Source organism: Neolamprologus brichardi, chromosome 5 (assembly GCF_056152115.1).
Source record: "Neolamprologus brichardi isolate AB-2024 chromosome 5, ASM5615211v1, whole genome shotgun sequence".
In the NCBI taxonomy this organism is placed as follows: Eukaryota; Metazoa; Chordata; class Actinopteri; order Cichliformes; family Cichlidae; genus Neolamprologus; species Neolamprologus brichardi.
Genome location: NC_142108.1, coordinates 32,772,099 through 32,783,223, shown reverse-complemented (window position 1 = coordinate 32,783,223; position 11,125 = coordinate 32,772,099). Strand labels below are relative to the sequence as shown.

General features: G+C 43.1%; 1 protein-coding gene across 1 annotated transcript; it reads left to right on the top strand.

The window, feature by feature from the left end:
• The first annotated feature begins 7,322 nt into the window (after positions 1-7,322).
• Positions 7,323-10,081, top strand: LOC102781917 (odorant receptor 131-2-like). The gene is made up of 3 exons (XM_035915127.2): positions 7,323-7,472; positions 8,553-9,337; positions 9,730-10,081. The coding sequence occupies exons 1-3, from the start codon at positions 7,323-7,325 to the stop codon at positions 10,079-10,081; spliced, it is 1,287 nt and encodes a 428-aa protein (XP_035771020.2).
• Positions 10,082-11,125: the final 1,044 nt, after the last annotated feature.

Below are 11,125 nucleotides of genomic sequence, written 5' to 3'. Positions count from 1 at the left end.
ACAGGCAAGTCTGACAGTACGACACAACACTGAACAAAAGCAAACACAGGGCTAATATACACAGGGGAGTAATCAGGGAATGGAAAACAGGAGGGAGACACAGCTGGGAGAGATTAGGGCTAACGAGACAGGGGGAGCGAAGCTGGAAACACTGACATCAAACATGAACATGAACCTTCAAAGTAAAACAGCGAACAAGACAAACTAAACTAAGACACGGACTAGACAGAGAGAGACAGACTAGACACTGAACTAAACCTGCAATAAAAATGAGAATTGTTACACATAAGTTTAACTTTTGATGCTGTATGTAAAGATCGAGGTATCATGCATATTTCCCATATCAATAGTTTTTTGGAATATTAGAAGTAAACAAAGATGGATGAAGCCACACTTTGGTTTCTGTAACCCTCAGTGTGAAGCCTCAACATTAGCCTATTGGATTTCTCAACATATGGAATGTCACATATGTTAGAAGAAGGAAGAAAACGCTCATATTCTGCACTGTCGTGGTCTTTTTTTCCCCAATCTTCGAGTCCAGGTCCTACTTTCTGCCAGGCACACCTGCACCTCCTCAAGCTGCAATCAACCACTGTACTTAAGAACCAGCTTGAGCCTTCACTCCTTGCCAGATTGCTGGCTATCAGTAAGTGGCAATTTGGCTCCCTAGTGGTGTCCTACTTTTTCCTTTCCTGCGTTAGTTCTGTTGTCTCCCTGTTTCCAGTTTAATCCGGCCTAGTTTAACCTGCTCAACATCTGATTCCTCAAAGCTGGTGTTCCTCCTGTATAAAACTTCCAGCCTTCGATCACCCTGCCTGCCCGGCTGTACCCTCCTGCTCCATGGACCCAGTAACAGACCCGTAGGGACAGACTCGCTCAGAACATTTCCTTTCTTTTAAACACCAGATTGACATTCCCCACCTAAGAATTAAATCTCCAGTATGAAGTAAGTAAGCTTTACTCTTTGCTCTCCTTACCCATGCACATATACCCTCATTTATATGGGTCATTGTACTAACTTTGTTCTCCTCTTACCTAGCATTCTTCCCCCAGTGACATTTATTTCCTGTTCGGACCTTTCCCATAATTACATGTCACAAGTTATTGTTGTAAATAAAACTTTTTAACTTAGTCAAGTTGCCTCATTCAAGTCTGTTTTTGAGTCCAGTATTTTCTTACTGCCTATAAAGCCCTTGGCCAAATCATTATAAAGTGCTTTACTAAGACCACGATTTGTAATTTAAAAAAAAAAAAAAAAAAAAAAAGCACTCATACAGGGTGTCCAAATTCATGGGCTGCATCCTCCTCAGGCCGCATTTCTAGACTCATCCGAATACAGCCAACAAATGCATCCTCCTTATCCCCGAATTTGAAGGATCGGTTGTATCCTTCGTGGCCCACCACATCCCTGAATTCACAGCGTTTCCAGTTTCCAACAAAGTGCTCCGATGTTTTTAGAGACGTCTGTTGCCCACCTGCTCGATAGCCAGCCGCGGTGATAACAGCGAACTCCCCACACATCGTTTTCAACCACCCCACGGTCTTTCGCTACTCAGGTTAAACATGATATATAAGGCACTTAGATAACTTAAATATGTTATTGTTTGGCTTTTTTCAGTGTTTTATTTGTTCCTGAGTAAATCAGTTTGACTGAGATTAAAGTTACAGTTTTCACACAGCTGAATAAACATCAAACAGAAAACTGTTTAAGCAGAAGTGTGAGATGGTCGAGAATTTACTCCAGTGTCCTGTTATATTTTAGATAGTACGGAGCAGACGGCTGAGTTTATTAATCTCCACCGAGACAGTGGTGATGCAAAACTGAAGGCTAGACCGTCCAATTTCACAGCTGCTCACTTCTGGCCTTCAGAGGACAAGACCCACGTAGACCACAACCCCTGTAGAGTGCAACGCCCTCTGAAGGGCCAGCGGTCTATTAAAACTGTGAGGTTTTCAATAGCATCTGCATTATTTTCATAGTTTATTTGTACTGAAGTCTACATTTTTTATTTGGAAATGTAATGCTGCATATTAAAGTCATATGATCTGAATTGAAAAAACCTTTTCAATAAGCACTAGGACTGGGCGATAAGGCCTAAAATCCATATCGCAGTATAATTTGAAGCATGTGCGGTAATGATATATATCGCAATATGTTCTTTTCTTCTGTATAAAGTATTTTCTGCACTATACGGCACACTTAAAATCCTTTAATTTTGTCAAAAATCGACAGTGTGCCTTATGTATGAATTCTGGTTGTGCTTACTGACCTCAAACCGATTTTAAGTGCTACACGGCGCGCAGAAATCTGTCAAAAATGTTTTAGTACAACTTTGGTAAGCTATGAAGGCGCACCGCTCGATGGATACTATTAAATTCCAGTTCTTTTGGATTCTTTAGGGCCAAGAAAGACATGGCTCAAAAGTGGTCTTTTTACTTTAAAAAATGATCTTTATTTTACATATCCGGGATATGGCAACCTGAGCACAAAGCACACAACCCCAGGTCTGAAGCACAAATGGTATTTATATACTTGCTCTCTACGTCACACCACACTTTAAGTTTCGATCAAACAGCCTAGTTGGTTTCACTTTCTAGCTGCAAAAGCACGCTTCTGCAAAAGCATGCAGTTTCCTGTCAGCCTGCAACTAGTTTTACACTGAAGTCTGGGCCTCTCATAAAACACACTTATTTTATTTCCTAACAATATCCAGAACACCTGAGCATTACAGCTGCCGTAGTCAGGAGCCTTGCGTCGTAATCTGAGTCCAAAACTCTATTTGCTTCAGGTCCCAAAGTTAAACGAACACAGCGGCATCACTCAGAGTTAAAAACTGTCTAAATTCTTTCTGCTCTGTTGTGCCCCTCTGGCAGGAGGTTGTGGTCCATCAGAACCCAGAACAGTTTCTTTCTCCAGACTGTCACACTGCTCAAGAACACCCACTGACCCCTCTCACTACTCAGTTAGTTATAGTTACATGCTTACTTATTCAGGCTATAATAATTTTGCGCACACCTACACACAATATGTTCCAGCAACATTCAGTGCACCCCTCCCCTAACTGCTACTTCTTTCTATCATGTGTTCTATATCTGCAGTTAGTGTGCACGTTTTATGCGTATACATGAATGTGTGTATATTTTATATACTGTAACTAGACTGCACCTAAACGCGTAGTGAGGGTGTGCTGGGAACGACTAGCAGAGGCCCCAGTCCGCGAGATCTTCAACGCACACCTCCGGCAGAGCTTCAACAGAGGGAGGCGGGGGACATTGAGTCCGAATGGACCATGTTCAGCGTCTCCATTGCCGAAGCTGCTGCATTGAGCTGCGGCCGCAAGGTGGTTGGTGCCTGCCGTGGTGGTAATCCCTGAACCAAATGGTGGACAACAGAGGTGAGGGGAGCCACCAGGCTGAAGAAGGAGTCCTATCGGGCTTGGTTAGCCTGTGGGACTCCGGAGGCAGCCGACAGGTATCGACAGGCCAAGCGGAATGCGGCTCGGGCAGTGACTGAAGCAAAAACTCGGGTGTGGGAGGAGTTCGGAGAGGCCATGGAAAAAGACTTCCGGACTGCCTCGAAGAGGTTCTGGCAAACCGTCAGGCGTCTCAGGAGGGGAAAGCGGTGCTCTACCTGCACTGTGTATAGTGCTGGCGGAGCGCTGCTGACGTCGACTGAGAAAATTGTCAGGCGGTGGAAGGAATACTTCGAGGACCTCCTTAATCCCACTGACGCGTCTTCCGAGGAGGAAGCAGAGTCTGGGGATGAGGGGAATGACCCGCCAATTTCCGGGGGCGAGGTCACTGAGGCAGTTAAACAACTCCTTGGTGGCAGAGCCCCTGGTGTTGATGAGGTCCGCCCCGAGTTCCTGAAGGCTCTGGACGTTGTAGGGCTGTCCTGGTTGACACGCCTCTGCAATGTTGCGTGGAAATCAGGGGCAGTACCCATGGACTGGCAGACCAGGGTGGTGGTCCCCATCTTTAAGAAGGGGGACCGGAGGGTGTGTTCCAACTACAGGGGGATCACACTCCTCAGCCTCCCCGGAAAAGTCTAATCCAGGGTGCTGGAAAGGAGAGTTCGTCCGCTAGTCGAATCTCGGATACAGGAGGAACAATGCGGTTTTCGTCCTGGTCGCGGAACACTGTACCAGCTTTTCATCCTCTCGAGGATACTTGAGGGTGCATGGGAGTTTTCCCAACCAGTCTACATGTGTTTTGTGGACTTGGAGAAGGCATTCGACCGTGTCCCTCGGGGTGTCCTGTGGGAGGTGTTGTGGGAGTATGGGGTGTCTGGCCCATTGCTACGGGCCATTTGATCCCTATACAACCGTTGCAAGAGCTTGGTTCGCATTGCCGGCAATAAGTCGGACTTATGGGGATGGGATGGGCTCCGCCAAGGCTGCCCTTTGTCACCGGTTCTGTTCATAATTTATATGGACAGGATTTCTAGGCGCAGCCAAGTGGCGGAGGGCTTTCGCTTTGGTGGCCTCAGAATCTCATCTCTGATCTTTGCGGATGATGTGGTTCTGTTGGCTTCATCGGATGAGGGCCTCCAGCTCGCACTGGAGCGGTTCGCAGCTGAGTGTGAAGCAGCGGGAATGAGGATCAGCACCTCCAAATCTGAGGCCATGGTTCTCAGCCGGAAAAGGGTGGAGTGCCCACTCCGGGTCGGGGATGAGTTCCTGCCCCAAGTGAAGGAGTTCAAGTATCTCTGGGTCTTGTTCGCGAGTGATGGGAGAAGGGAGCCGGAGATCGACAGACGGATTGGGGCTGCAGCTGCAGTAATGCAGACGCCGCGGATACAAGCGGCGGAAATGAGCTTCCTCCGAAGGGTGGCTGGCCTCTCCCTTAGAGATAGGGTGAGAAGTTCGGCCATCTCGGAGGGGCTCAGAGTAGAGCCGCTGCTGCTCCACATCGAAAGGAGCCAGCTGAGGTGGTTTGGGCATCTGACAAGGATGCCTCCTGGGTGAGGTGTTCCAGGCATGTCCCACCGGGAGGAGGCCCCGGGGCAGACCCAGGACACGCTGGAGAGATTATATCTCTCGGCTGGCCTGGGAACGCCTTGGTGTTCCCCCGGATAAGCTGGAGGAGGTGGCTGGGGAGAGGGAGGTCTGGGCCTCTTTGCTTAGGCTGCTGCCCCCACGACCCGGCCTCGGATAAAGCGGATGAAGATGGATGGATGGATGTAACTAGACTACGTTCTATTTCTGTGCCTCTCTTTCTATAACCATGCTGTTTTAGAAAAAGCAAAATAAATTGTAAAGCACATTATTAGTTTTGGTTTGCCAAATTATGATTATTGACCTGCTGTTTCTAACCACAGGAATTGGTCCACAAAAATGGCAGATAAAGTCCAGTGTGCCAATTCAAATTTGTGCACAAAAACAGTTTGTTAATTGCCAAGAAAACATTTTTAGACAAAATTCTAGCAGCACGGTGGCACGGTGGTTAGCACTGTTGCCGCACAGCAAGAAGGTCCTGAGTTCAATTCCACCATAAGGCCGGGGTCTTTCTGTGTGGAGTTTGCATGTTCTCCCCGTGTTTGCGTGGGTTCCCTCCGGGTACTCCGGCTTCCTCCCACCGTCCAAAGACATGCAGCTTGTGGGGATAGGTTAATTGGAAAATCCAAATTGCCACTAGGTGTGAATGTGCGAGTGAATGTGAGTGCGAATGGTTGTCTGTCCCTGTGTGTTAGCCCTGCGACAGACTGGCGACCTGTCCAGGGTGTACCCCGCCTCTCGCCCTATGACAGCTGGGATAGGCTCCAGCGTCCCCCGCGACCCTGAAAAGGATAAGCGGAAGCGAATGGATGGATGGATTCTAAAATATTTGTGTTTTCTTGTTTTTATGACAGGTGTTCTAATAAATTTATAAGAATCAAACATGCAATGCTAACCATACTGATACAGCAACCCATGTTTGTAAATGGAGCATCTTGTCCGTGCACACACATAAGGAATCCCAGGACACCATAAACCTGTATAAGATTATCTGCTGCATTATGTTGGTGTTTAGATGCAATCAGGTAAGTGCCACCTCCAACTACATTTTGCTTTTAACTATATTCTGACAACATTGTCATGATGTATATGCAAATGTACATTATATAGGCCTGTTTGAGCTCTTCTTGAAAACTGCAGCTATTTACAAATGATATTGTTTTTAAATGTGTAAAACAGTGGTTTCAGCTGATAACACACTAACATGTTAAAAGAGACATACATTAATTTACACTTCAGTTTAGAAAAAATGTAGATGAAAAAATAATCAAAATTAAATTATATAGTCCTTTCCGTCATCATGCTTCAGTTGAATGTAAAAATTATAGTTATTATAGAGATATATTTACTCTTTGCTTCAGAGGTTATGCAAGTCAGGTTTCCTTTTTCTTACTGCACGGTCTTTCATTTCATTCATTCATTTCATTCATTTTTCATTTATTTGTTCATTTCAGGCACAACAAAAATACATATATTAAATATAAAGTGCACAAAAACAAAAAACAAAAAATTTACCTGAAAAGGAGTGGGACGAAGAAAACTTATTAAATCCAAAGGTTATAAATAAAAAACTCATATACAACACAAGCTCTGCGATGTAAAACAACATGAGGGAAAGAGCGATGCCTCATGTGTGCCTGTTTTGTGAACTTTGATCAGCCCTAAATGTTCATGTATGTTTATTTTTTATTTTATATTATAAAATTGTCTCTGGTTGTTTTAGTATTATTAATATTACTAGTATTATCATGATGATTACCTTTTCAAAGTAACTTTACCATAAGGGGCCAATACCTGCAACTCAACAAGGGCTCTTTAATTTTCTTTAAATTGTGTGGGTTTTTTATTTTTGAATTTCTCTAACATTTATCTCACAATGTTGTTTTTTGTAGCTAGAACGTCATCTTTTACAGTGATGAATTCATAACTTGTAGGGATGTCATGATAGCCTTGATATTTAAAAGTGACATAATGATAAAATTATTAAATGATGATAGCATTGTAAGTAAATGTGTAATTGGTTAATGACATTTTCTTAATATAGAAGCAAATCACAGCATCAATTGTTCCAAGCTGCTTATGTAAAGCTTTTCTAGACTGATGATTGGAGACTTTTTCACCATCTCAGTGAACTTGTACTGAGATGTACTTGTCAGTTAATGTGTTTGCCAAAAGGACAAAGTGCCACTTTTACCAAATCACAAATTTAAAATCTTTAAAATCTTTATTTTCATGCACTTGTGAATTACTCAGTGGAAATGTGACAGAAATATTACTTATTACTTAAAAATATAATATTTATTGTTTCTTTTCAGCTGTCAAGAGATGAATGCATCATCTGGCAATGTGACTGTAGTCTTACAGTATCGAGACTCATTTGCTAAAGCTGTGACCAAGAATTTGATTGTCCTGTTCCTTGGCATCTCCATCAGCTACATCAATGCCAACCTCATTCACACGTTCTGCAAACACCAGGTCATGTAGTCTTTCTTCCATGACCACTTATGTAATCAGGCATGAAGCTTTAAACAGGAAATACATCTTAGAGAATCCTTTCAGTTATGCAGCTACAATTACATCTGCAAACGCCTTCATTATTTGCATTTATTCACCTTTAATAACCATAAAGGACAGAGGGCCCGATGGCGCGATATGGCAGCCTCGCTGTGGCTACAACTGTAGATGCCTCCACCAGTGTGTGAATGTGAGAGTGAATGAATAGTGGAATTGTAAAGCGGTTCTCGAAAAGCGCTATATAAATGCAATCCCTTAATAATAATAATATTATTATTATTATTATTATTATTATTATTATTATTAGTCCCAGTGAAATTCGATCTCTTTAACAGGATGACCTGTACAAAGTTGAAATCATACAAAATCAAAACTAATCTGGAGACACAACCAGTGTGTCAAAGCATCGGATGATCTGATATCGTCGTGTTGGTGTTGTTCCCAGATCATCATTAAAATGTTGTTCCAGGTTCAACATTGCAAGTGACCAATCACATTATTATGACGTTATTCTTTTGCACACCAACCCATTCGTGCATTTATGAAATTCCAATATTGCAAGGACAATATCAATTCTGCTTAGCGTTTATTAAAGGGTCAGGGTTAGGGTTCATTGATCGGCGGACAAAGGCGGTTTCTCGCAGCTTAAGTACAGTTTTTTGTTTTACAACGGTTTTTCCCGAAGTCGCAAAAGTATGACATCACAACATTCTGATTGGTCACTTGCAATGTTGATCCTGGAACAACCTTTAGTATGATGATCTGGGAACAACACCAACACGAGGATATCAGATCGTGCCAAAGCATCAGTGCTAAATGACATCTCACGCATAATGATGAGATGCAACCAGTATCCGTGGAAACGGTGTTTACATGTCTCTTAAGAAATTGCACCATTTGACGATATCCATCTTTTTCTACTGCTTGTGGTTGTAGGGGCACTATTCAAAGCAAAGATGCCTTGCCTTTCAAAATTGAACATTTTAAACGTGTTGCCTAAACAGAATTGTTTTCAAACATTGTCTTTCTATACCTCTCCAGATTTTCTACAAGAATCCCAGATATGTCCTCTTTATTCACCTGGTGATCAATGACATGGTCCAAGTGATGCTGACTGCCATCCTGTTCATCATCAGCTACACCATCTACAAACTCAATGTCTCCGTCTGCTGCATCTTTATGTTGCTCGCTCTCTTCACCACTGAAAATTCCCCTCTGAACCTGGCTTGCATGGCAGTGGAGTGCTACATAGCCATCTGTTTCCCCTTGCGTCATGTTCAGATTTGCACTGTCCAAAGAACTTTAATCTTGATTAGTTTAATTTGGATGAGCACAACATTGTCTGTCCTTCCTGATCTATTCATCACCTTGGCCACAGAACCCCTGGATTTTTTTCATTCTCGTGTGTTTTGTCTCAGAAACATTGTCTTTCCACATCCCCTCATCATCCAGAAGAGGGATATCACATATGGAGTGTTTCTAGTTATAGTTTGGGTTACTATCATTTACACATACCTAAAGATCCTATTCACTGCCAAAACAGCAAGCAAAGATGCCAAGAAAGCCAAAAACACAATCCTCCTGCACGGGTTTCAGCTGCTGCTGTGCATGGCAACATATGCAGCTCCCCACCTAATAAATGCTCTGCAGAAATGGTTTCCTACGAATTACACTGATTCCCTCTTCGTGATCTATGTTACAGTTCAAATACTGCCACGATCCATCAGCCCCATTATCTACGGCATTCGTGACAAGACTTTTAGGAAGTTCTTGAAAGGGAATCTGTTGTGTAAACTCACCGTACATAAATCAGACAATCAAAATAAGTAAAAGTGAATGTCCTGGCCCCTTTACCTCTATTCAGTTCATTCAGTCATGTAAGTTGAAATGCCATGAACATCTAATAAAAATCTTGAGAGCTTGATTAGTCTTATATATTAATTGGTATTGTTATATATTTATGGTTTTTATATTGTTAATTTGTGTATGTTGTGGGGCGTGGTCGGCCGCAGCAGGGAAGGTGGACGCACCTGCGCAACATTGCAATCACACCTCACCAGGTTAAAATCTGTGCTCTGCCTGCTGTTGTTGTAGAAGTGTTCAGCTGCAAGCTGGAAAGCTGCAGCTCTGCATGTAACATGACAGCAACCGATAAATAAAAGAATAAAGATGCTGGAAAGAATGTTCATGCTGTTGGGTCTGCTGTGGTTATTTACAGTGGTGCTGAAACCCAGGATGGGGAACTGGGCCACCAAAGGGAGGCGGGGGTGAAAATGGTGGCCCAAATGGTTCCCGTACCAGGTGAGCCTGCTCAGCTGGAGGGCAAGGGGTGCGACAGCCCCACTAAGCCTGAGTCCGCCGTTCTGGCCAGACCGGCCTCACCTCCACCAGAAGCCGGCGCACCAATTGATCATGCGTGCTGGACGTCAGCCCAACGTGCTGTTTCCGCCTGCCACTTGCCCAACCTCCAGACCAGCTTCTCTGACGCCGCTGGATCCACGGACAGCCACCTGAACGCACACCTCCCAGTCACCGTGCCAGGTGCCAGTGGGGCCAACGGTCCGGGCTGATTCCCTCTCCCACTCGCAGGGAAAGGGAGTAGGTTCGACTTGATGGTTCCCAGCTTCAGTCGGGCGATGGGGGTGCATGGTCTGAGCAGGGAAGGTGGACGCGCCTGCGCAGCATCGCAATCACACCTTGCCAGCTTAAAATCTGTGCTCTGCCTGCTATTGATGTTGTTGTTTTAGAAGTGTTCAGCTGCACAGCTGGAAAGCTGCAGCTCTGTATGTAACATGACAGCAACCGATAAATAAAAGAATAAAGATGCTGGAAAGCATGTTCATGTCGTCGTGGACATTTACAGTGTATAGTACTGTGTAGATGATAATTATAATTATTCAGTTATCTTGTTTAAGGAACTCTTAACTGGATTTTAAAGCTTGTGTAATTGTAAACAATTTTTTTGTAAACAATTTTATGTTTGTTTTTGTAAATACCTTTTTCTTTTTTCACTTAATTTGAATCCATGCTTCAAATCCCCATGTTCTTTTGATAAGCAGCATAATTTTATTTATATTTAGCAATAATTAAAATCCTTTATCAGAGAGCTTTTGTAAAATCCGTCAAAATTTAAATTTTTGCATGAGGTACAGTTAAGTACTCCTTTAGGGTGCAAATAGTGAAAAATATATTTGCAACACATGGAATCTTTTATGATGAGCAACAACTGCTGTGGATCATTTAGGACATATATGTATGTTTAGTCTTTAAAGCTGAAGCTACTAAACATGTCTAATGTCAAGAAAAAAGTTTGTGTACTTATCAGAATTTATGCACTGACTAGCTATCTGGTGTCAAGTTAATTATAAGCAAAGGAAATCTGGCTTAAATAGTCTAAACTAGAAATGTAAGTGAACTATGATGACAACCTTTCCAAAAGCTGCCTTTGGTTACATGCATGAGGAGAAAGAATTAGTTTTGGCTGTAGAGAAGTCCTTCCTTTAAATAAATAGTTACTGATGCAAACACTGATTTCCCTCATTTAAATCAAATACACAAAGTTGTGGTGCATGTAAGATTACAATTTCAAACACAATGAACACGACTGTATACAG

Excerpts from the sequence above, each read along its gene's own strand:
- LOC102781917 (XM_035915127.2), top strand. The coding sequence starts at position 7,323 with ATGAATGCATCATCTGGCAATGTGACTGTAGTCTTACAGTATCGAGAC. Across the intron at positions 7,473-8,552 it reads ACACGTTCTGCAAACACCAG|ATTTTCTACAAGAATCCCAG; the intron begins GTCATGTAGTCT and ends ATACCTCTCCAG. Across the intron at positions 9,338-9,729 it reads AAATCAGACAATCAAAATAA|TGGTGCTGAAACCCAGGATG; the intron begins GTAAAAGTGAAT and ends GGTTATTTACAG.